This window comes from Thamnophis sirtalis, unplaced genomic scaffold (genome assembly GCF_051295495.1).
Source record: "Thamnophis sirtalis isolate CommonGarterSnake01/CBP01778 unplaced genomic scaffold, rThaSir2_p1.2 scaffold_14, whole genome shotgun sequence".
Classification (NCBI taxonomy): domain Eukaryota; kingdom Metazoa; phylum Chordata; class Lepidosauria; order Squamata; family Natricidae; genus Thamnophis; species Thamnophis sirtalis.
In genome coordinates, this window is record NW_028261394.1 from 18,817,473 (window position 1) to 18,843,563 (window position 26,091).

Consider the following 26,091-nt stretch of genomic DNA (forward strand, 5'->3'; position numbering starts at 1 on the left):
TGATCAAGCACTTGATTAGTCATCCAAACGAAGGCTATAATCACACCAACCCAAGAAAAACACAAAAAAATGCCAGTCCCAGTATGTGATGTGCCCCCCCCCCATTGCAGCTCGCAGCCCCTGCCCCCCAAATATTCTCCGCAGACCTCAAATGACAGCTCCCCTCTGACTGGCTCCAACAATGAAAGTAAACAAAGCAGGCGGTGTCAATTTATTTTATTTAATTTTATTACGGTTTTAAAAAGGTATCTATTTCTCCAGCAGAGCAAGGTCACATTTGAAGATTTGCAGGAATTCCATTTCAAACAAAGGAGGGGGAAGGGGGGAAGAATCAGCTTTGCATTACTTCACTATAGCTCAAGTGTTTTAATATTTAAAAATTGGATTTTAGTAATATGCAAGCCAAGCTCAGCTTCAATGCAGGATACACTATATGTAAAATCTGCCCCACATTCATGTTAAGTTTGGTTTACAAGGAAAAACAGAATGAGACGAGTATCACCAGAAGGGCATCCCAATCATGTCAGATAAAATCAAATAAAAAAGTTGAACTGCGAGAGACTATATTTCTCTACTCCACCTTAAGTACTAGACAGGATCTGCTTCCAAAGAGTTATAGTCTTTCCCAAAGTCACCTGTGTAAAGGAGAGACCTCTGGGGCTATTCCATGGCCCAGCTTTTATAAGGAAATTTGCTTGTGACACAACCCACTTCTCTTACATCATGCAATCGAGATGATGATTATTTTGGCAGGAGAGTGAATATTTTTGACAGCAAATAGAGATTGTTTTTTCTTTTAAAAAACAGTAAAGTAAAAAGTTGAAGCTTTACAAGCACACAGACTATAAGGGCAGCCAGCTTATTATCCAAGCCTAGGTTGTGTGTGTGGTTTTTTTTCTCTTTGCCAAAAAAAAAAAAAAAAAGATGGCACCATTTTTTTTAAAAAAATGCTCAGATAATTTTGTTCAGAGGAGCTAGACTGAAAGCAAAGCTTCGAAGCACAGAAGAGTTACCCTAGTCTAATTGGTAAGAGGAAGGAAGGGGGGATGGGAATAAATTCCACACAGACATGGAGAGCTACAGGCTCCCTTCTTTTATCAGTCTACCTGGGAAGCAACCTTGACCACCTGTCTAAGCATTTTGGGCTGGGCTCGTAACTACTTTGGAGAAAGCAGGGACCAAAAACCCTCAGCAAAGCTCCATACTCATTCAGTGCACCGGTGATTTAAATCAAGGAGTCTGTGCGTTTTATCAGTGGCCCAAGGTCTCCTTTCTCCTTGCCAGGCCAATTCCTTCTGTCTGTCTGAGCATTATTAGATGGCTCTGCTCACTAGTCGGGTGGAACGGTTACAATTTTATTCGTTTCTTTGTTTTTTATTTTGTTTTTTTGGCAGAATTTTTAAAAAAATCTTTTTGCACTAATCTTAATCCTGCACCCATCAACATTTAAGTGCTTTAATTCTCCAAAGAGAAATGCTTCTTTGAACCACGAAAGAACCACCCCACCCAGACACCCTGCAGTCTGGATTCTCTCATGAAATCAAGAAGCCATCCATGAGCTGCACTGGCAATCTTTCAAAAGAACATTTAAAAGATAAATGCAACCGGAGACTCGAGGCTGGAAATTAATTTTAAATTCTCGTAGTCATTTTTTTTTTAACTTTCAAGATGCAATTAGCAGTTTTGGTTTTTTTAAAAATATCCACGAAGTAAATGAGAACATCCGTGGCCTTTTAAAGTTGGCGTACCCTGTGCTTCCCACTGCACTTTTTTTCCAAAGGCAAAAACAGGGGTGCGCAATTCAACAGGTCCCCTTACTGTTGCCCAAATCCTTCTTGAAGTAGCCCCCACACACACAAACACCCAATTGCAAGGACTTCTGCTGCTTAGACAGGTCTCCATGGATTTGACACCACCATTCCCAAATGAAGAGAAATAGGAAGCCTTGGGAGAGACGAGAGATCTGGGGGAAAACATCTGACTTGAAGGGGCAATGAAGAGGCTTCTAAACTAAGAATCCTACAGTGCATTTAGCTGCCCAGTCAAGCAACGTTCGAGGGGAATCTGGTTCCAAAGCTATTTTGAAACTCTGCAAACTGCCCTTTTGCAGCAGAGGCAGACTAGAGGTCCCATCATCCTCAGCCAGAAGGCAAGGGACGAAGGGACTGTAGCCAAACACACCTGGTGGGCACCAGAATGGAGGAGATTAAGCTACCATTTTCAAACTCCCAGGGCTTTCCGGGAGTTGTTACAATTCTTTCCTTTGATAAAAAGGCAACAGGCCTCTGGAGCTACCCAGAAAGGAGGATCTGTGTGCCAAGATTGGAAGGGAGGGGAATTTGGACCCAGCCCTTATGTCCTGGCCCTCTCCCTTTTACCTTTCTCAAGGTAGCTTGATGGGTGGGTGGGTCACATACCTGACTCAAAAACGGTGGTTTCCTTTTGCTATACCAACATTACCCTCCCTTTGCTGGTAATGGAAGGCTTGGCCAGCTCAACCCCAATACTGGGGTCCGGCTTAATTTTGCAGCCCTCGGCACTCAGGCCCCCCAAAACAGACCTTCCTCTCAGGGGACAAGAGGTTCTCCATCTCGCCCAAATGTCAAAGAAACACCCTCAAACCTCACACACACACACACACACACACACACACACACACACACACACACCAGAATGATGGGAAGAAACAAAGGCCAAACCCCCTTTAAAAAAAATATACATTTCCTACCCACCCAGTTTTCTCCCTGCACACTGAGGAAGGGTAGGATACGTACCTGTATTACCCAAAATCACATCTCCTCCCAGTGACAAAACACATTCCTCCTACTCTCAAAATACTCAGCTGGCTGACTTAAGCAATCCATTCAAAACCTTCCAGGTGGACATTCCTGGGGCAAGTGGAAGAGGGGAGCCTGGGGGCAACTGCTTTAGAGCTCACACACACACAACCCCAACAAACAAACTTTTCATAATGACTTAAGTCTCTGCCGCATCACCACCAGGGAACCTGTTTACATCACCTCCCAGCTGTCAACTGCTTTGTAAATTTTTTAAAAAATGGACACAAGCCAATGCTTATAATGTGCACACTTGTTTAAATAGAAAATTATGTGTCTAGTAGGCTTCAAAAGGAAAATATTAATATATTTAAGAATGTGTATATGTGTATATATATATATATATATATATATATATATATATATATATATATATATATATATATATATATATATATATATATATATATATATATATATATATATATATTCTCTCTCTCTAAAGGAAGCATGTGAGTCTTGCTTGCCAAGTCACGCTGTTGACGCTGTTGTCTAAAGTGGCAATACTGTTGAAGCAAAGATTGAAACACAGCAAGAAATAAAGGACAAAAAGCATTCTATAACCAAATAAAATGTCTGATATTTCCTTTCTTCCCTTTAAGAGTACATGTAAGGTCACTTTTAGCCTTGGAATGGATGTGTGATCTAACCTGCGATGAGCTTGCTAGCTACTACACAACGTTGGAAATCCTCTTGCTAAAGAATCTACTCTGAGGAAAGGCATAGAGGTTCGAGAGGAGTCTGCCCTCCGGGTGTAATTCTTTCTTTTATGGCCATGTTTTGTGTGACTCGCGAAGGGAGAACCTCAAGTTTGTTTTCCCAGTGGGCGGATGAGCACCAGTGGGCGGGGTTTTTTGTTTTTAGCAAAGGGGCCGGGGGGGGGGGAGGGTGAAAACAATTGTTGCCATTTAGATCATACGGTTGCGTTTATGGGTCGGGGAGTCCGTAATGCCATCACCGCACTGGGCTGAGGTACGCTTTCTAGTTCCACCATTGTCCAAGTGGAGTGCCATTTCTTCAGATATGAAAGTGTTCAAGTCAACATCATGGAGTCCGTTTCTCCTTCGACTCCCGTTGGAGCCACTGCTCACGTGAGTGGGGGAGCCCGGGGTGCTCGAGCGGACGCTGATGCTGGCCATTGCGCCACTGAGACCTGCAAGGGAGGGAAGGAAAGAAGGGATTAGGACGCTCTGGGAGCCAGGCTTTCTCCACCAAGCGGTTCTGACCCAGGCTTCCCCCAGCAGCACGAAGCCAAGCCCTCATCCCGATATACCCCTTTTATGTAATTTACAGTGAATTCCTCTCCAACAAAGTCTTTCCTCTCCCACAGTCTTTCAAGATAGTTCACAATCAACAACCTTTCTTAGGCTTGGAGAGCGGCCAGGCCAAGATCTTTCAAATGCCCAATACTTGACAAGAATGCAGAAATGAACTACCGTATTTTTCAGAGTATAAGCATAATCTTTATTGTCATTGAAATTCCTTCAAAAGAGTCTGAAAATCTGGTATACACTGAATACAGCATTTTTTGCATCCTGAAACTCCACATTATAATAGCTGTGCAGAGTCTGTATGAGGCTTCCAGAGAGCTCCTAGGGGCTGGGGAAGACAGAAATGAGCGACAAACGGCCTGTTCCCCGCCCCCCAGCAGCACTCTATAAGCTTCCTAAAGGCTATCCGTGCCCTATTTTTGACGAAAAACGGGCCGTTTGGGGGAGGTTTGCAGAGTGCAAAAACTTGTTTTAAATTTTCCTCTTCAAAACCTTGCTGTGCCTTATACTCCAATGCGTCTTATACTCTGAAAAATACAGTAATTGTCTCCTGCAAACACCCCTCCCCTTTTGCTCCTCTTTTATTCTCTATGGGAGGGGCCATTCACCATCCACCTGTGGTCTCACTCCCAAGTTGTCACTTGTTCCTTAACTATTTCCTTTGGCTGACACTCTGCAAATGCACACACAGGGAACAGGCTCCAGCTGTTCGTCTGCCTCACTGATGTCTGACTCCAAAGGCATCTGATAACTTTCAGACGGCCCTGGCCCCATGTGGTCGATGTTCCTCCCCAACCTCCTCATTGTCTGAATCTGCCGATAGCTCTGCTGGGCGCTGGGGGACCACAACAGAAGCCGACAGGTGCTCTAAGTGGGGCGAGAAGCTAAAAAACAAAAGATGCCTGTTTTCCCTCGACATCCACATTGATGTGAATCCACAAAATCACCCTAGACCACATCACCAGTGAATCGTTTACAGTTTGGAACCCTTATAAAGGTTTCTGCTCTTGGAGGCAACTTAATACAAATAGCAGATCTGCACCCTTCACGAGAGGACACGGCGCTTACTTGGAGCTTCTGGGTGCTGAGCAAAAGGTCAATTAGAGAGCAGGGGTCCTCAAACCCTGGTACGTGGACCGGCATTGGCCGTGGCATGCCAGAAACCGGGCCACACAAGGAAGCAAAGGCCCACCCGTTTGGTACAGGCAGCATGCAAGACCAAGCCATCACTGGTCCACGGGGAAAAACGCTCTCTACAGAACTGGTTTTTGGTACCCAAAAGGTTGGGGGCTGCTGAATTACAGCATCATCAGGATTTAGGCTCACAGCTGGAGAGGGTTTTGGAAGTGCCCCACAGATTCCCCGGGGATCTGTTCAGAGAGGTCAAGCCAATCTTCTCTAGCACAAAGATACAGGTAGTCCTCAATGTATGATCACAAGCAAGCACAAACTTTCTGTTGCTAAGCAACTGCTAAGTGAATTTTGCCCCACATTGTCACCTTTCTTGGCACAGCTGTTACATTAGCAACATGGTTGTTCAATGAATCGGGCTTCCCCATTGAGTCTGCTTGTCAGAAGGTCGGCAAAAGGGGATCACGTGATTCTGAGACACCACAACGGACATAAATATGAACCAGTTGCCAAGCACTTGAATTTTGGTCACGAGATCATAGGGATGCTGCAAAGGTGGTAACTGAAAAATGGCCATAAGTCACATTTTTCAGTGCCACTGTTATGGTCACTGAATGAACTTTTTGTTAAGTCGAGGGCTACCTGTACTCTAAACTGATGAGCACAAAAAGATTACAATCTGCGACATATGAAGAACAGAATTTAACCAGACTTAGGTTCTCTGCGCATCCGGTGTGCTCTGCTCCCCCAGAAGCAAAAGGGTTGGCTTTGCTGCAGAAATACCCATCCCCCAGCCTCCCCCCATCCCAAAGTTTAGCAAGCTGCATGAATAAAACCAGAGCCTTCAGAATATCTCTACACCTAGAAGGAGGAAAGGGAAGTAGAGAAGAGAGGAATGGTAGAGGAAAGAAAGGAGGTAGGGAAGAACAGAGAGGGAGAGGAGATAGGACGGCACTGAAATAGGATATAATATGATGTATTGAAAGCAGAAAAGCAAATGACAGCTGTTCTGAGTTGAGGGAAAGATATAAGAGTGGACAACACACACAAATAATTCTGTTCAGATGTAATGATATACTTGTGGTTATATGTATGAAATTAAAATAAAATAAAAAACGAATATCCCTCCACCTCCAACTAAGCTCAACCTCTCCAAGAAATTGGCCAGATAGCTAGCAGAAGTCCTTCAGATGTCCAATGACTTGCAAGTCCCAAAGATGCTTTTTACAAAAGGCAACCTAACTTTTTTTTAAAGGTTTTACTTCTCATCCAAGAAGTTTCTTCAGTTCTTGGATGAGAAGCAAAACATTTTCAAAGAAAAAACCAAGACAGGCCAGTTGAGTTGGGAGGGGGGGGGGGAAGCACCTTGGCTCAACCATGGCCTGGATGATTGACAATCTCCATAGACGTTTAGATCACTTACAGCGGCAAACAAAACTAATAGAACCAACCCTTGCAGAGTCCTTTCAAGAAGTCCCAATTCTGGAATGGGAGGCTCCTGGTTTCCTTAGACCACTTGGAAACCAACTAATAAGAGGGGCATGGAGCTAGAGCAGAATTCCAGCGAATATACCAAATCTGCAACAAAAGACTCAGAAAACGAACGCTCACAATGAAGTAAGAAATGCAATGCCAGAATTAACCCCCAAAAAAGTTTCTTTCAATATGTAAGGAACAAGAAAACGTCAAAAGGTAGGAAAGGTCCACTAATGGGAGAAGTACTCAAAATTGTCTGCTATAATGTCTTGACCGTCAACAACCTCTTCAGCTTCAACCTCAACAATACACAGGCAAACAATCAATACAAACTCAAGGTAAACCGCTCCAAACTCGATTGCAGAAAATTCAGCAACAGAGTGGTCAACGCCTGGAATGCTCTACTTGACTCCGTTGTTACATCCCCCCACAGCGTCAATCTCAAACTGTCTACCGTGGACCTCACCCCATTCCTAAGAGTTCCGTAAAGGGGGCCTGCATAAGCGCACCAGCGTGCCTATCATCCCTGTCCTATTGTCCCCATTTATCTATATTTACTTCCTTTGTTCATGTTTATGTTCATATACTTGTTATCTTGTACGTTTGACAAACAAACAAACAAAGATGGCAAGGTGGAGACAGGCAGCAGGGAGAAAGGGCGTTGGTACTTACCTGATACGCCTCTTCTCATAGTGGGGGGAGGAGTATCCAGAGTGGGTTGACCTTGTCCTCTCATGATTGGATGAGTCAGATAAGCTCTTTGGACAATGCCCCCTGGCCAGCAGGACTTCCCCATATTTGACGAAGAGCTCCATCCGACTCGTTGCACCATTCACTCCAGACTCTTAATTCAGTTCTTAGCTTTATCGTCTTCGACATCAATATTTATATAACTTCATAAAACAACACTTAGTCATATAAACATAGTCAGGGAGGGACTGGATACTCCTCCCCCCACTATGAGAAGAGGCGTATCAGGTAAGTGCCAACGCCCTTTCTCCATAGTGAGGGGGGAGGAGTATCCAGAGTGAGACGTACCAAAGCCTGCACGATCCTAGGGAGAGAAAACCCTGAGGCCCCATGTCCCCCCTCATGCCAGTTGAGGCGTGGACCCCGCCCTGTGAACCGCCTGCAACGCCCTGCAGCCAAATAGGCTTCTGCTGAGGCAAGAGTCCAGTTTATAGTTCCTAGCAAAGGGAGAGGGGAAAGCCCACGTGGCTGCCCTGCAGATTTCAGCCAGGGATGTCTGCATGGCCCAGGCCGTGGATGTGGCTGCGTTCCGCGTGGAGTGGGCTGTGATATGATTGGTGTCTGTAAGCCCTGCGATTGGTATGCAGTGGCAATGCAGGTTCGCAACCACCTGCCTATTGTGGTGGAAGTCACCTCGTTACCCAGGACCTGGTTGGAAGGAGACAAAGCAAGCTTCGGATTTCCTGTTTGGCCTGGTTCTCCTGCGGTAAATCCACAGAGCCCTCCTTACGCCCAGAGTGTGCCACTTCTCCAACGGGTGAGAAGGGTCTGGACAGAAGTGGGCAAATCAGTTCCTGGGTTCGATGGAAGCAGGGGCCCACCCTGGGGATGAAGGACGGATCCAGTCGTAACCCCACCCTGTCTTGGTGGAAGACGCAGAGATCCTCCCTGGTGGACAGGGCTTGCAGTTCGTATATCCACCTGGCGGAGGTGATGGCCACCAGAAAGGCCACCGTATGAGTCAGGAATTTAAGGGAAACTGTTCGTAAAGGCTCAAATGGAGAGCCTGTTGGAGCGTCCCAGGAAGGGTACCTGAACACCGTGTGCGGTTTGGGGTTGGAAATCCCCTTGAGGAATTGCCTGACCATAGGATGGTGAATCAAGCTCTGGCTCCTGCCATGCAGGAGAACTGACGAGATGGCTGAAACCTGCCTCCTAATCGTGTTAGGAGCTAACCCTCTGTCCCGGCCTGCCTGGAGGAAGTCCAGAATCTGAGGCACTGAGGCCTGGATAGGATTGTACCCCAGGGAGTTACACCATGAGGCAAAGGCCTGCCACATGGAGCCATAGATACGCTCTGTGGAGGGTGCGTGGGCAGTCTGGATAGTCTGCATCACCCTGGGGGGGAAGAGGTCTTTCCCCAGGATGCTCCGCTCAAGAGCTGAGCAGTCAGCTGCAGCCATTGAGGGTCTGGGTGCTCCAGCGACCCCTGATTGAGGGATATCCTCTCTTGGGGGATTCCTCAGGGCCTCTCCACTGAAAGCGTCTGGAGATCTGCAAACCACTGCCTCCAGGACCAGTGAGGCGCCAACAGGACCCCTTCCGCCCCCTCCCGAAGGATTTTCCATATGACCCTGGGGATCAGGGGTAAGGGCGGAAAGGCATACCGACGACCCCTGGGCCAGGGGCTTCGCAGAGCGTCCACCCCTTCTGCCCCCCGTGTCTGGTACCTGGAGAAGAACCTCGGGAGCTGAGCGTTGAGGGGCGTAGCGAATAAGTCAACCTCCGGGCGTCCAAAGCACTCCGCCAGCTCCTCGAAGATTGCTGGCTGCAGCTTCTGCTCCAAATTGTCCACCTCGGTCCGGCTGAGCCAGTCGGCTCTGATGTTCTCCACCCCTGCTATATGTTCTGCCCTCAGCGAATGCTGTCTAAGATCATAGGCTATCTGAGGTGCTTCTGCGATTTCTCATAGTCGGACATCCCATTCTGAGTTTGTGGTGGGTTCTGGCATGGGGACCGGCCTGTCTGACCCTTTTTCTCCCGGCCATAAGGGTGCTATGATTCTATGGCTAGGATTAGCGCAGAGATATTCTGAATGTAAACACAGACGGAGTTCAATGGGCGGCCACTAGAGTGCGTGTAAAGATGAAGTGAGGGAAGCTAAGGCTCACAATAAAGGCCTGCTGCAAAGGTAAAATAATGATGATGATGATAATAATAACAACCACAACAACAATGATAATAAAATAAAATACAAAAGGGGGCATCTTCCCACATGTTAAAAACAAGAAAGATTAAGAAAACATTGGTTCCTTGCTGGGAGAAAGTGGCCAGAAGGTGACAAGCAGCAGGGGTAAGGCAGAACTATTTAACTCATGTTTGGCATCTGTCTTTACCCAAAGGGATAAAACAGTCCAACCTATCAAGAACAGCACCCCAAAAATCAGATTAGGAACCCAAGATGAGATAGGGAAGAAATGGTAAGTGAGCACCTGTCTACCTTAGCCAAAGTCCAATTCCCAGGACCGGATGGGTTACACCCCAGGGATCTGAAGGAACTGGCAGACGAGATCTCCAAACAACTGAACCATATCTATCAGAGATCCTGGAGTACCGGAGAACTCCTATAGGGTTGGTTATGTGGTTCCCCTCTTCAGAAAGGGAGGAAAACAGATCAAGAGCCCAAAGCCAACCTGGGTTTGTCAAAAACAGATCATGCCAGACTAGCCATATTGCCTTCTTAGATACAGTGACAACACTAGTGGACTATAGGAATGCCATCGATATAGTTAACTTGGACTTCAGCAAGTCCTGATAAGGTAGACCATAACCTACTACTAGATAAAGTAGAAGAATGTGGGTTAGACATAGTCACACCAGATGGCTTTGTAACTGGTTGACCAACCGCACAGACCTGTACTCCTCGATGGAACTGCCTCTTCATGGAGGGAAGAATGCAGTGGAGTATCCCAAGGCTCTGTGTTGGGCCCAGTACTCTTCAACATCTTCATCAGTGATTTGAATGAGGGTGTTAGGTGTGTAAGCTAACAGTTGGGTTAGCAATATATATGCCATGATAGTAGTACTGTTTCTTTAAGTACTGCTGTTATCTCAAGCGGTCATAAGAAGGAGCCAGAATGACTGTTAGCTCTCTGTTTGTTAAATGCTGATCGGTGGGGGGACTCATCAGATTTGCAGATGACCCCAAGCTGGCAGGAATAGCCAACACTCCAGAATACAGGCTAAAGATACAGAAGGATCTTGATACACTTGAACATTGGGCACTGCCTAAGAAAATGAGATTCAATGAAGTAAGGTTCTACCTTTAGCAACGAAAATGAAGTGCACAGGTACAGAATACCTTGCTCCACAGTAGTAACTGTGAAGGGGATCTTGGAGTCCTAGTGGACAACCCTTTAATATGAGCCAGCAGTGTGCAACAGCTGCCAGAAAGACCAACACAGTTTTTGGCTGCATAAACAGAGGAATAAAATCAAGCTCCAGTGAAGTGTTAATCCCACTTTATAAGGCCTTGGTAAGGCCACACTTGGAATTCTGCATTAAGTTTGGTCACCATGATGTAGAAAGGATATGGAGGTTCTAGGGAGAGTGCAGAGAAGAGCAACAGAGGGGATCAGGAGACTGGAGGCTAAAGCCTATGAAGAACGATTGCAGGAACTGGATAAGTCTAGTTTACTGAAAGGAAGGACTAGGGGAGACGTGATAGCAGTGTTCCAATATCTCAGGGGTTGCCACAGAGAAGAGGCAGCCAGACTATCCTCCAAGGTACTTGAGTGCAGAACAAGAAGCAATGGATGGAAACTAATCAAAGAGAGAAGCAACTTAGAACTGAGGAGAAATTTCCTAACAGTTGGAACGCTTAATCAGTGGAACAGAAGTTGCCTCCAGACGTTGTGAATGCCCCAACAGTGGAAGTTTTTAAGAAGCTGTTGGATAGCCATTTGTCTGAAATGGTATAGGATTTCCTGCCTAGGCAGGAGGTTGGGCTAGAAGACCTGCAAAGTCCCTTCCCACTCTGCTATTGTATTGCATAGAATTGTATTGCATTGCATTTTGCTCTTTGCCTAGTCACCCCCACCCTTGGAAGGCCTTCAGGGGTAATCTCTAACCTGATTGGAGGTTCTTCTGTCCCTCCATTGGGAGCTGCAGCCTTTAGCAGCCGGGCTGATTACTCCTCCCCCCTCTGCTTGTGTTTTTCCAGGCTGCAGGGGGCTGCCGGCTTGGACCATGTGGGGCCTCTCCTCCCGCTTCTTCCAAAATGGCTCTGCGGGGCAAATAACATAGCCCCGCCCTCAAGAATTAGCCACAAAAAAACACAGCTTGTGCTACTAAGAGCTGCTGGCCAGCCTCCTTCTGAGGGCCTTCTCGCCCCCTTCTCTTTCTCCTACTTAAAGGAGAGTGTTCTTAAGGGGGAAGCCTTCTCCTGTTGCTTGGCAGTCAGAAAAGGGACAGAAATGGGCTTGCATACATCGTTAGGCAAGATTGCTGTAACACTGGAGGACAAGCCCTGGGGGTAGGAGTTCTCAGGTTGGGGGGGGGGGGTTTCCTGCAAGCCTTGTGGCAGCTGCCTCTGTGATTCATACAGGAGATAGGCTTGGAGGGGGGGATTGTTCCACCGCCTGCCTCTTTAACCTCCTTGATAAGCCTCCTTTTGGCCCTTTGCTGCCTCCCCCGCCCTTGGCTAATGCCTCTGCGATGGTTTCTCACCTTTTTAAGGGCTCCTCAGAGCCTCCGGTGGTGGTGTTGCTGGAGGGCTGAGAGCTGGCCTCCTGCCGGCCTCCTTTGAGCTGCTGGGGGCCACCATCTTGGACCACATGTTTTCAAGATGGCCCCCGGCTCCAAATTCAAAAGGCTCCTCTTTGCTGGAGCACATGGAAATGGTTTTTGCCTTTGCAGGCTTGCCATGCGGCTGCCGTTGCCACTGGAGGGTGTCTCACTTGCCTCCCCCTGCCTCCTGCAGCTCTTTCTGAGCCTCTCTGGCTCTCACCTTGTTCACTGGTGATAGCTGCCAGCGCAGGCTTTCCAGGGCGTTTTAACAACCCGTGATTCGTGGCTCAACCCGAGGGGAGCGGAGGAGCGCTCGTGCTCCTGAGAAGCCTCTGCGTCAAGGGCTTGCCTCTAGGAAGCATGTGCCCTGTCCTCCTGCGTGCCCGGCAAAGGTCCTCACTGAGTGACTCTGTTTCACTCAGTGGCCACAGCGTGCCGCCCCAGTGGGCTTGTGTGCTGCCCCAGTGGGCTTGTGGCAGTCCAGTCCTTGCAGGAGGAGGATGTGCCCGATGTAGGGAGGCAGGATTCACTGGGTCCAAGTTTATTTTCCTTAATCCTTTGTAAATTACTGGAGGTCCAGAGTGGTGCAACCTTTCCAGTGAGTGGATGAGTCAAAATATGGGGAAGTCCTGCTGGCCAGGGGGCGTTGCCCAAAGAGCTTATCTGACTCATCCAATCATGAGAGGACAAGGTCAACCCACTCTGGATACTCCTCCCCCCTCACTATGGAGAAAGCAGAACTGCTTAATTTCTTCTTTGCATTTGTCTTCAGGCAAATGGGAGGGGATGAAAAGCCCAATGTACCGAAAGCAGCACAGTGAGATAGAGCAGGAATGCAGGTCAAAAAAAGGCAAGAAATAGGTAACAAAACACCTATCCACTCTAGACGAGTTTAAGTACCGCAACCACAAGGATTACATCCCAGAGTTCTGAAGGAGAGAGCAGGCGTGATCTCTGAATAACTGAACAGAATCTTTCAAAGCTCCTGGAGCAAACAGGAGAACTGCCCAAGGGCTGAGGAAGAACTGATGTGGTTCCAATCTACAAGGGGGGAGGGGATCCAATACAGACCATTTAGCTTCAAATTGATACCTGGGAAAATCCTGGAAAAGAGGATCAAGCAATGGATCTGCGAGCGTCTAGAAACGAACAAAGCCATTACAAGAAGCTAGCATGGGTTTGTTAAAAACAGATCCCGCCCGACAAATCTTCTGGCCTTCTTTGATAAAGCGACTAAATTAGTGGGTCAGGGAAATGCTGTGGTCCAAATATTTGGACTTTAGTAAGGGATTTGAAAGTAGACCACAGTCTACTTCTTGGTAACGTAGAACAACGTGAGATGGACAGCGCCACCACCGGATGGATTCGCTATTGGTTCACAAACCATGTTCAATGTGTCGTCCTTAATGGAACTGCATCTGCAGGGGAGGGGGGGGAACATGCAGTGAGGGACCTCAAGCAATGTTCCCTCTAATTTTTTTTCAGTGTGTGCAGAAAAGTATAGTGTTTGAGCGGCACATTTTCATGTCTGAGCACCTGAATTTTTTTCACAGATGTTTCACAGAGCAATTGATTTATAGGATCTGAATTGGAATGGAGAAAAATGGTTTTGTGCATGTGTGTGCATATGTGTGTGTGTGTGTGTGTGTGTGTGTGTGTGTGTGTGTGTGTTTGAGTGAGCGAGGGATCCAGTAAGGGAACTGTGCCTATTTAGAAAAGAAGGTAAATTATTGCAAAAATGATCAGTTGAAGATAAGTATGGGGACAGGTTGGGCGGTAGAGAGAAAGTGATAAAAGAGTAGGAGAGAGGAAGAGAGGAAGAAAAAAGAGGGAAGAGAGACAGAAAGGGACAGAAGGAGAAAGTGACAGAAGAGTGGGAAAGAAGGAGAGAGAAAGAGAGACAAAGAGAAAGGATGAGACAGAAAGAGACAAAGAGGAGAGAGAAGGGAGGAGAGAAAAAGTGACAGAAGAATGGAAAAGAAAGAAAGAGAAGACAAAAAGAAAGAGGATGAGAGAGACAGAGAGAGAAGAGGAAGAGGAAAGAGGAAGAGAGAACATCTCATTTCAACCCTGAGGTGCAAATATTCTCTTTGACTGGTAATTTTATTTGTCTATTTACTATCCAATACTCTCATTCCTCCTTAAGTTCATCAAGAATTTCCTTCTTTTTATTGAATTTATCACAATACCTTGAGAACAACTTTTTCAGCATAGCTTTACAGCTATTTAAAATATATAGAAATTTAGGTCACGTTTTCAGAACATTAGTCTACTATTTATAAGTCACTAAGTCAAAGAAACAGAATTCAGAAAGTTGGCTTCCCTTTTGGTGATTGCCTATTGCCTGCTTAACTTTTTACCTACATTTTTGATAACTGATATTCACTGTTGACCCAAGAAGCCCATCGTAGAAAGAAACCCTCCATATGAACTTTGTTTGGTTTCCATGGAATGAAGTTGGTCTTTTTCTCAACCTTACAGTAGCATATATCTATCTCTCTCTCTCTCTCTCTCTCTCTCTCTCTCTCTCTCTCTCTCTCTCTCTCTCTCTCTCTCTCTCTCTCTCTCTCTCTCTCTCTCTCTCTCTCTCCCTCCCTCCCTCCCTCCCTCTCTCTCTCTCTCTGGCAGTGGGTCATTCAATGGGAAAGTTGCCTCTTGGAAGGAATGACCTGGATTGGCTTCCGCTTTCGATCTGCCGCCCAAAGACCGAACGGAGAAGCAAAGAGGCAGGAGAGACGAAGCAGGAGAGATGACGCGGGAGCCAATCCAGGTCATTCCTTCCAAGAGGCAAATTTCCCATTGAATGACTCGCTACCCTAGACTCGAGGAGACCCTCTGCAGTCCCTCTCATCTGGCCGGGATGCCAGCGAGAGTGTTGGGCTGAAGGAAGGAGGGATACTCTCTCTCTCCCTCCCTCCCGCTCTGGCAAATCTGAGCAGCCGCTGCTGGGAGCCCGTCCCATGCCTTCTCCCAACCCCCACACCCCTTCTCTGAGCTACTTACTTTCTGCCTTGTGGATCTAGAACTGATTGCTGTCTCCAGGCTGGCTCTCCTCTCCTATTATGGTGGAAGGCGTCTCACAAAAACCACTGCGCGGCAGTTGGAAACTGCTGCGCGGTGTTCTGTTGCCACGTGCGCGGCCACGTGGCTACGCAGCTTAGAGGGAACAATGACCTCAAGGTTCTGTTTTGGGGGCAAAGCTCTTTAATACCTTCCTAAATGATCTAGGTCCAGATGAGGGGTAGTAGGGGAGCTCATCAATTTTGTGGATGACACCAATTTATAGGGAACTGCTAACACTTTGGAGAACAGACTCAAAATTCAGAAGGCTCTTCATAGACTTCAGCAGTGGGGCCCCATCCAACAAGATGAAGTTCAAGAGTGAGAAAAGTTGAGGTCCTGCACCTAGACAAGTACAATCAAGTGCACAGGTATAGGAAAGGTGGCATCTGGCTCAACGGCAGCAAACTGTGAGAGGGAGCTCAGTGTCCTAACGGAGGGGTCCACAACCCCCGAGCCACAGCCCCTTGAGAACTGGGCCGCGCAAGCAGTGAGCAAGGACGCTAAGCTCCATTTTCACAAGCAGAGGGCCCGTGCACAAAACCACCCCCTCTATCCCCCCCCCCAACTGCCAGTTCACAGAGCAGGAAAGGCTAGGGGCTGCTGTCCTAGTGGCCCACCCAATAGGTATGTGCCAGCAGTGTACTGCAGTTCCCCCAAAACACAATGCATTCCTAACAGAGGGAGAGCATCAGGATCATGAGAAGTGATTGTACCAGGGTGGAGAAAAAAATGAGGATTTTTTTTTTTAAAAAAAATCAATTTATTTTTATCAAATTTATTTTAATAAAAGGCTTTTGAAGTGAAAATCTATCTAAAGATAGTTTTCTATTTAAGATGCATTAAAAATTAGTTTATTCTGCATGAAATGGAGCTTAGTTATGTCACATGAGGCTGTATATTCAGCAATGTTGGGGCTGTCAGTGAGACAACAGCGGGTCAGAGGAGGAGCCACTGCGGGACAGAGATAGCATTTGCTCTTTAGAAATTATGATGTAAATCAGGTAGAGGTAAATCAAGCCTGTTTACTGGTGATTTAAATCATGATTAAATCAAATGCACCCTGGATAGACCATTGGCTTACCTCAATGGTTGTTCTCTAGGCGCTGTGGGAGTGTCCAAGCATGGGTTAACTTCAGCTTGCTGCCTAAGGACTTGAGTTTAAATCTTTAGTGTAGTCACGCCTTCTGCTTCCTTTGGAGTTCAGTTTGAAAAGAGATGAAACTTAGAAGGACGTCGCAAACAAATGGATTATGTCCTCAGAGATAATAACACAGTTCAACTAGACTACCCCAGGGTGGGGTTGGACACTCCCACAGCACCTAGAGAACGAGCATTCAGGTAAGCCAACGGTCTTTCTCCTAGGCACTGCTTGAAGTGTCCAAGCATGGCACATACCCAAGCTATATAGTCCCAGGGTGGGAAGAAGAAAGACCCCGTTTTCCGGAGCAGCGAGAACTCGCTGTAAAACTCTTCTCCCAAAGGAGCCCTCAGCAGCTGCGAAGGAGTCCAACTTATAGTTACAAACAAATGGAGATGGTGAGGACCAAGGCGCTGCCCTGCATATTTCCTCAATGAGCGCTTGCGTTGCCCAAGCAGCTGAGGTCGCAGCGCTCCTTGTGGAATGAGCCGTTACATGAGGAGGAAACTGGCGGCCTTGATGTTTGTAGGACAGCTTTATGCAGACACGGAGCCAGTGTCCAATAGTCAAAGAGGTAACCTTCCTATCCATTGAAGTGGGCTGGAAAGATACAAAGAAGGATTCAGACCTGCAGAAAGCTGTTCTTTTCTTGTATACGCGTATCGCCCGGTGGACGTCCAACTTGTGCCAAATGCGTTCCCTGGGGTGCCTGGGATGTGGGCAAAAATCAGGGAGAATCAATTCCTGCAACCTGTGAAACAAGGTGTTAATTTTTGGGAGGAAGGGGACGAAGAATGACCCTGTCCGGATGCACAATGCAGAGGTCCTCCCTGACCGATAAGGCTGCCAGCTCAGAAATTCTGCGTGCCGAAGTGATGGCAATTAGAAAGGCAGTCTTAAATGATAAGTGTTGCAAGGTGATGGAGCGAATAGGCTCGAATGGAGCCAAGGTCAACGTCTGCAGAATGATCGCCAGGTACCGGTGGACCATTGGGGAAGTCAGGTTAGTAGCTCCTTTCAGGAAGCTGCGGACCCTGGAATGTCTGTTGAGCAGTATAGTATCGTCTCTGGATAATATGGTGGCCAAGGCGTCCTTCTGCCTCCGCAGTGTGTCCGTTCTGGAGAAACTCAAGGATTTGCGGGATAGTTGCTGCGGCGGCGCTGATATGGCCCGAGTGGCATCAAGATGCGAAAGCTGTCCATGTTGCGGCATAGATGTGAACCATGGAAGACCGCCTGGATGGTGAGGATGACCTTGTCCAATTAATTGTCCTGCCTCAGAAGGTCCCCCTCAGGTGCCAGACGGTCAACTGGAGCCACTGAGGATCCGGGTGAGGAATGGCCCCTGGCTGAGGGAGATCTGCTCCTGAGGAATGCACCAGTGTTTGGTCACTGATAGATCGACAAGATCAGCAAACCAGGATCGCCTCGGCCAATGTGGGGTGACCAGCAGCACCTCCGCTCCCTCCAACAGGATCTTCTTGATTACCTGGGGAATAAGGTTGAGAGGCGGGAAGGTGTAAAGGGCGCCGGGAGGCCAATGACATCGAAGGCCATCTGTTCCTTCCGCTCCGGAGCACTCGAACCGCAAGAAGAATCAGGGGAGATGCGTGTTTGTCGGACTGGCGAACAGGTCTACTGTCGGAAGACCAAATCTCTGGGATAGTTGGTAAAAGAGAGAGGGATGGAGCTGCCACTCCAAGTTGCATATTGTAGTTCTGCTCAACCAGTCTGCAGATACGTTCTCTTCCCCCAAGATGTGATCCACCCTCAGTGATTCGAGGTAGCATTCGGCCCAACGCCCGAGTGCCTCCGCCTCCAACATCAGGCCCTTTGATTGAGTTCCGCCCTGGTGGTTTATGTACGCCTTGGTGACAATGTTGTCCCTCAATATTAGGCCGGGCGCACCTTTGATGTGTTGGCGGAAATGTCGAAGAGCTAGCCTGGCCGCCCTGAGCTCCAGCCAGTTTATGTTGTGGGAAAGCTCTGCTGGCGACCACCTGCCCTGCATCATGTGTGTCTGAAAGTGAGCACCCCAGCCGTAGAGGCTGGCGTCTGTCGTTATAACAAGGTGTTCTGGATCCTTGAACAGGGAGCCCCTTCTCAGTGCCGGTGACTGCCACCACCTGAGCAACCTAATGACCCCCTGGAGGTATGGTCACTACCCTCTTGGAGTTGCTGGCCTTGCGACATTGAACCGGAAGCAAGAACCACTGAAGCTTCCGTGCATGTAGCCGAGCCGAGGGAACTACAGTAATGCACGAGATCCAATTTGCCCAGCAGCTGGGATAGAGTCACAATGGAGACTGACCTGGATGTCCTGATCTGTCGCACAAGGGAGGTTATACTGTCCGCTCGTTGTTGCGTGAGGTAAACCTTGCAAGCGATGGAGTCGATCACCATGCCCAGATGTTGAATCCTGGAGGTTGAAATCAGGTGACTCTTCTCCCAATTGACAGAAAAGCCGTGCTGCTCGAGGGTGCGAATGGTGAGGTTGATGTCCTGATGTGCTTGCAGGATGGATAACGACTGCAGGAGGATGTCATCCAGGTAGCAGACGAGCCGTACAGGACGAGATCGGAGATTTGTTGCGACTGCAGCCAGGAGTTTTGTGAATGTTCTTGGAGCCACCGAGAGACTGAAGGGAAGGGCCTGTACTGGTAATGGTGGTCTGCAAACTGGAACCTCAAGAACTTGTGATGCGTTGGGTGAATGGGAACGTGCAAGTATGCCTCCTTCAAGTCGATTGATGTCATCAGATCGTCCTATCTGATGCAACTCAATATGGTTTGGAGCAATTGCATCTTGAAGCGCTTGTACACCAGATGGATATTGAGTTTCTTGAGGTCCAGTATTGCTCTCACCCACCCACCCCCGATGTCTTGGGAACAAGGAAAAGGATCAAATAAAAAACGCTGTCCTCCTGACCCGGGTGCACCTGCTCAATGGCTGCTATGTCCAGTAAATGCCTGGTCTCTGCCTGCATCACCTGGCGTTTGAAGGGCGATTTGGGAAGGGGTCGGTGGATGAATGTCTGCGGGGGCATCGATAGAAACTCTAAGGTTAGGCCATAACGGATCGTGTTCTGAACCCAAGCATCTGTTGTTGTCTCCTCCCATTGGTCAGCATACAGCTGTAGCCTGCCCCCAATGGGAGGGGACCAGGGACGGTCACTTTATCCGTCAAAAGGAACGGTTTGAAAAAAAACCTCAGAACGTTGTGCGGTTTCCCTGCTGTCTATTCTTATCACTGAATGAGGACTTCTCATGGGAGTGGTCCTGTGACTGGGTGCAAGGTCTGGTGTATCCCGCAAAGGTAGAGTGGGTGTCTGCATTACAAAAGGGCTGCCTGCGAAAAAATGAGTGACCCTTACAGTCTGGCTTGTTGGTGACAGCCGGAAAGACCTTGCGTTTGTCCTTGGACTCAATGAGTACCGAGTCCAAGGTCTCCCCGAACAGCTTGCCGCCCTTGAAGGGGGCCGAAGCTAGCTTCCGTTTTGCCTTCATGTCCACCTGACAGTGATGGAGCCACAGCAGGCGACGTGAGGTGACATTGGAGGCAAAAGCCCTAGATGAAAATTTGGTGGCGTTAAGGGAGGCGTCGGCTGAATACTCTACCGCTGTGATTATTTTGTTTACATCCTGGCGAGATCTAGTGTCGCTAGCTGGGAGATTGGCCAATAACATGCAGCCAAAATAAGGCTGCACTACTGAAATAGGAAGAAGAGGCGGCCTTCATGGTCCACGCAGTGGCCATATGAGTCTTATGACAGGCCTTCTCTGCCATCTTGTCCTCAGCCTTGAGTCCTTCCAGCAGATCCGCTGGAAGGACTGAGTTCGAGATCAGGGCCACTATGGGATCATCCACCTGGGGGAGCTTCTGGAGATCCTCCATTCCAGCCTCCATGGAGTAGAGCTTTTTATCCATTCCACTGGGGTTGGCCCTTGACCCTGGCTGAGCCCATTGGCACCGGACAACATCTAGGAAGAGTTGGGGTGATGGAACCAGATCTTGGGGAGATCACTCGTCCTGAGATCTGGCAGGTGTCTTATTGCCCTGGTTTGAGGAAGTTTTATCTGATTGAGCAGGAAGTCCCATCTGAATAGATGAGGCCCTAGCCTTGGTGAGGATGGCCCGGAACATAGAGGGCTTGAACAAGCCTGAGAATGCTGGAACATCGGGGGCCAGATTCTCGTCTTCAGACAAGTCCGGTGCATCCTGAACACCCTCCTCAGTGTCAGATGTTTCGCTGATGGCTGAGGAGGCAGGCGGAGAGACCCTTGCTCGATTGTGCCTGAGAGTCAGGGACCTTCGTCTTGGCTCTGGCACGGCCTGGGAGAGGCAATGTGAGGCCCAGTTGCTGGATGCCATCTGTGATACATGAAACTGCTGGGCGAGATCATTCGGAGGCACGGGATAAAATACCACCAATATGCGGACGATACACAGTTGTATCTGTCCGCCCCGTGCCAACTCAATGAAGTGGTGGATGTGATGAACCGGGGTCTTGAGGCCGTTAAAGACTGGATGAGAGCAAACAAGCTGATACTCAACCCAGACAAGACCGAGTGGCTGTTGTGTTTTCCTCCCAAAAATTTGACCAACGTACCATCACTCAGGCTGGGGGAACCCAAAATCCTCCTCATCCACTACCGATGGAACCTCCTCTGGAAGGGGATCGACAATGGAAGGGACAGCAGAAACATCAGCAGGCAGAGGGAGCTCCTTGTCAGGCCCCTAGTTTCCCTGAGCCTTTGAAATTGTTTCTCTAGGGCTCTCTGGCTTCTCTCTGCCAGTCTCTCCTCAGCCTTAAGACACCTTTTGTGATCTGGGCTGCTTGCCCTTTGTAGGACATGCTGCACTAGCACCCTTGGCCGCAGGATTGGGTCTGCTGCGCTTAGACGGGTCCTGCCTGATCTTTGGCCTTGCCCACACTCTTGCTGGCTTGAACTTGCTGGAAGTCACTTGGCTTAGATAATAGTTAGCCCAGAGGAATTGGAGAGCAGAGTCAATGGGCCCAGGCAGAGAATGCAGCAATGAGTTTTGGCGTCAAATTGGAAGGCCCAAGGCGCCTGCAGATCTGTGCAGTTGAGAGAAAGCAGGGAATGGCCTGGGGAAGCCAAAGACCGCAGAGATCCAGAGCAAGGCCACTCAATTAATACCCCTCCCAGTGGCGATCTGCAGAGGACCTGGCTGCGGCACGAAAAAAACAATTTGACTTCTAAAAGCATGCCTTTTTTACTGTCCAAAATGGCTGCCGCAAGCTTGGAGCGACACCAGGGCTGCTGGCGGCAATCCAGAGCTCAGATGAACCTCCGGGGCTAGAGTCCTCTGACAGCTTAAACAGGGATCCTGACCTGCTACCTAGCCGCCTGGTGCAGCCTCAACCGCGTCTAACCTGTAACTAAGGACATCTAACCTGTAACTAAGGAGAAATTTCCTATAATAGGATCTTTTCCAGAGTTGTGGGTGCTTCATCATTGGAGGCTTTTCAGAAAAGACTGGATAACCATTTGTCCTGGATAATATAGGGGAAGGGGATTAGACTGGAAGACCTCCAAAATCCCTTCCAGCCCTACGATTCTAGTCTTAACAGGTGCATCTGTATCACCTAATGTCAGTGCAGCAATTCAACGTAGAGCAGGCTGGAGCAGTAAATTGGCTGCCGAAGGCTGTCCCTGAGAGAGGGAAGATTAAAAACTAGCAAAGGGCACGCATGGCACAAAACACACTTTTGCCGTTGGGAAGGAGATTAAAGATTCTAAGGAAACCAAAATTGTTCCCCTTGATTTAGTAACTGTCACTAATGACGGCGAAAAATGGAGCCTAAGCCGTTTACACCTATTGTTACACAGTTGTGTTTCATTTGGGGAGGGTGTGCGTGAAAGAGACAAAAATGCAGACCAATGTCTTCCACTAACAGGACCATGTTTTAAACCAGGGGTGCCGAAATTTGGGAACTTTAAGACTTGTGGACTTCAACTCCCAGAATTCCCCAGCTGGGAGTTGAAATCCACAAGTCTTAAAGTTCCCAAGTTTCGACACCTCTGGTTTAAACTCTCCCACATGATCATGCCACTCAGCTTCTGTAAGCAGCACCAGGAGTTTTCAGGAACTATGGCTGAACCTTCCCCAGTCCTTGAACTCCTGGAAAACTCACCAGAAGGAATTGTGTTCTGCTGTTGTAAAAAACAAGGCAATGGACTGAAATTACTTTCCACCATGCGAAAAGGAAACAGAACCATGCAAAGCAGCCTGAGTACAGAAAGAGAATACAGGAAATCCCCCAGTTAAGGCAGTTCATTTAGTGACCGAAGTTATGACATAGTTCCCCCGAACTACTGTATTTTTCAGAGTATAAGATGCACCAAGATTTTGAAGAGGCAAATTTTAAAAAAAAGTTTTTGCACTCTGCAGACCTCCCGAAAACACCCCATTTTTTGCAAAAACGGGCCCATTTTTTTGTCAAAACAATGCCATGCATAGCCTTTAGACAGCTTAGAGAGTGCTCCTAGGGGCTGGGGGAAAAACGAGCAACAAATAGCCCGTTTTTCACTCATTTTTGCCCTCCCCCCCCCCCGGAGCACTCTGGAAGCCTCCTAAGGGCTATGCACTTCCATTTTTGCAAAGGGGTTTTGGGAGGCCAAAAATGCTATATTCAGTGTATAAGACGCACCCAGATTCTCACCCTCTTTTTTGAGGGAAAAAGGTGTGACCTTATACTCCAAAAAATACGGTACTTACGAACTAGTTCTGAAATTACGAATGTTGCAGCACCACAGCCATCGTTCATCCTACGAACGACAGCAGAGGTGCTACATTTGCCCTGCCTAATCTCTCCGCCCACCAAGGTCGAAAGCAGGGCGCAATCATGATCAAGTTACATGACTCACACTTACAAAATAATTGGCAGGCTCCATTACATTCATAACTCGAGGACTACCTGTAAACATGTCCTAACACAGCGTTGGAAATTTTGCAAGTTGATGTCCAGAGATGTTACAATTGTCAAGGTATAAAAAACACTGGTCCAGGCAGACCCCATTTGTTGTTTGGACGTATAAAAATAAGTGAATCCGGGCAGGTGTGGTGACTGAATAAGGATGCTTCAGGATTTGACATGAGCTGTTGGGTGAGCTACAGGGAGGAAACAAAGGTTTGTAGCCTCTTGACTGGTCAGATAAGCTCTTGGTATACGCCCCTGGTCCACCAAGCTCCGCCCGTTATCGACTCAGTCCCTCAACTGGACGATTTGCCATCCTGGATCTCCGATAAATTTGAAGAAATCTAAAGAAAGTGAAAAAAATTCATCTCTCTTCCTACCGCAGCAACTGCAGGCAAGCTGGAAGCTCCCTGAGCTGCGAAAGAATTGCCAAAAGCCCCCCTGGGTGCAGCACGCTGCTCAGGCCTCTGAATGAGACAAGCATCACTCAGAAAAGAAATCTGCCGGGCGACCAGGAGACAAAGGGCACAAGCCTTCCAAAGGCAAGCCCTGTCGCGATGGCACCAGCGGCATTGGAACTCTCCGTCGCTCCCGACAGCAGCTTCCTCAAGCGCTGCGGGGCGCGAATTGAATTACCATAAAGCGAGGGTAGTGCTGGACCCCCGCCCAGGTGAGCCTCACTATGGGAACTCTACTGGGTGCCCGAACGCTCCGCTGCTCCCCACTGGGTTGAGCAGTGAACCGTGGCTTCCCAAACGCCGTGGGGCGCCCACGCCATTGTCCACGTGGCCCACCTCATTGATGGGGGTCCATGGGCAGAGCCAAGGCTCTAACGGTGCCTGGAAGCGGGGAAACCGGCGGCAGGGGCACATGGCAGCTCCTCGGAGCATAAGCCGCAAGACCAGGAGTTTTAAAAGAGGAGCCCTTTGTCTCCTGGCACGGGCGCCATCTTGAAGCCAGAAGGAGCCGCGTGTTCCAAGATGGCGACACCCAACGGCAATAAAGAGACCGGCAGGATGCAACTACCTGCAACTGTTTAGGATAACCCGCTCCCTCCTAAATAGGAGGGATGCGGGGGAACCCCTACAGGGTAAGGCTGAGGAGTATGTCCAGTTCTTGGCGGACAAAGTTGCTCGGTTTCGGTCGGACATGGACTCCACCTCTGCAGATCCAGCCGAGACACAGGGGGATAGCTTGGCAGACCATCTCTGGGTTGAGTTTCAGGATGTTGCCTCTGGGGATGTGGACAAGGCCATACGAGCTGTGAGTGCCTCCACCTGTATACTGGACCCGTGTCCCTCCTGGCTGGTTGCCAACAGCAGTGAGGTGACACGAGGCTGGATCCAGGCGGTCGTAACCGCCTCCCTTCGGGAGGGGCACTTCCCCGCCGCACTTAAAGCGGCGGTGGTGAGACCCCCTCCTGAAGAAACCATCCTTGGATCCAGCCGTTTTTAACAATTACCGTCCAGTCTCCAACCTTCCCTTTGTTGGGAAGGTTGTTGAGAAGGTGGTGGCCTTCCAGCTTCAACGGTCCTTGGAGGAAGCTAGTTATCTTGACCCCTTCCAGTCTGGCTTCAGACCTGGTTACAGCACAGAAACCGCTTTGGTCGCATTGACCGATGATCTCTGGAGAGCCAGGGATGGAGGCCATGCGTCCACCCTGGTTCTCCTTGACCTCTCAGCGGCTTTCAATACCATCGACCATGGTATCCTTCTGCGACGACTGCGGGAGGTGGGAGTGGGAGGCACCGTATTACGGTGGTTCTCCTCCTACCTCTCGGACAGGTCGCAGTCAGTGTTGGTTGGGGGGCAGAGATCGTCCCCGAGGCCCCTAACTTATGGGGTGCCGCAGGGCTCGGTCTTATCCCCCCTACTATTTAACATATACATGAAACCGCTGGGCAAGATCATTCGGAGGCACGGGATAAAATACCATCAATACGTGGACGACACGCAGTTGTATCTGTCCGCCCCGTGCCAACTCAATGAAGCGGTGGACGTGATAAGCCAGGGTCTTGAGGCCGTTAAGAACTGGATGAGAGCTAACAAACTGGTACTCAACCCGGACAAGACCGAGTGGCTGTTGTGTTTCCCTCCCAATAATTTGGCCAGTGCTCAGGCTGGGGGGGTCAAATTCTATACCCCTCAGATAGGGTTCGCAACTTGGGAGTCCTCCTGGACCCACAGCTGACTTTTGACCATCATCTGTCGGCTGTGACCAGGGGGGCATTTGCCCAGGTTCGCCTGGTGCGCCAGTTGCGACCCTACCTGAATCGGGAGGTCCTCACAACAGTCACTCGAGCCCTTGTGATCTCTAGGCTGGAATACTGCAATGTGCTCTACATGGGGCTGCCTTTGAAGAGCATCCGGCGACTTCAGCTAGTCCAGAATGCGGCCGCGCGAGTGATAGTGGGCGCACCTCGGTTCGCCCACATAACACCTATCCTCCACGAGCTGCGCTGGCTACCTGTTGATCTCCGGGTGTGCTTCAAGGTGCTACTCACCATCCATAAAGCCCTCCATGGTAGTGGGTCTGAGTACTTGAGAGACCGCCTCCTGCCGATTACCTCCCTTCGACCCATCGGATCGCACAGATTGGGCCTCCTCCGAGTTCCATCCACCAGTCAGTGCCGACTGGCGACTACGCGGAGGAGAGCCTTCTCAGTAGCAGCTCCGACCCTTTAGAACGATCTCCCCGTAGAGATTCGCACCCTCACCACCGTCCAGACCTTCCGCGCAGCGCTTAAGATCTGG

At 48.9% G+C, this 26,091-nt stretch overlaps 1 protein-coding gene and 1 long non-coding RNA gene across 3 annotated transcripts in view; both read right to left on the reverse strand.

Annotated features, from left to right (window-relative positions):
* Window positions 1-203: 203 nt before the first annotated feature.
* On the reverse strand, window positions 204-3,176 carry LOC148042724 (uncharacterized). The gene is made up of 2 exons (XR_015698481.1): window positions 2,658-3,176; window positions 204-2,622 (listed from the first exon to the last, which is right to left on the reverse strand). It is a non-coding gene; the product is annotated as an uncharacterized LOC148042724 (long non-coding RNA).
* Window positions 3,177-3,392: 216 nt separating this feature from the next.
* HAPSTR1 (HUWE1 associated protein modifying stress responses) overlaps window positions 3,393-26,091 on the reverse strand; it is a 44,272-nt gene continuing 21,573 nt past the window's right edge. The window contains exon 4 of one of the 2 annotated variants that reach the window (XM_087729335.1): window positions 3,393-3,990. In XM_087729335.1, coding sequence (XP_087585461.1) covers window positions 3,746-3,990 — 245 coding nt within the window. In that variant the 3' untranslated portion in view covers window positions 3,393-3,745. The remainder of the gene's footprint in view (window positions 3,991-26,091) is intronic. The other variant, XM_087729336.1, reaches the window with a different exon arrangement.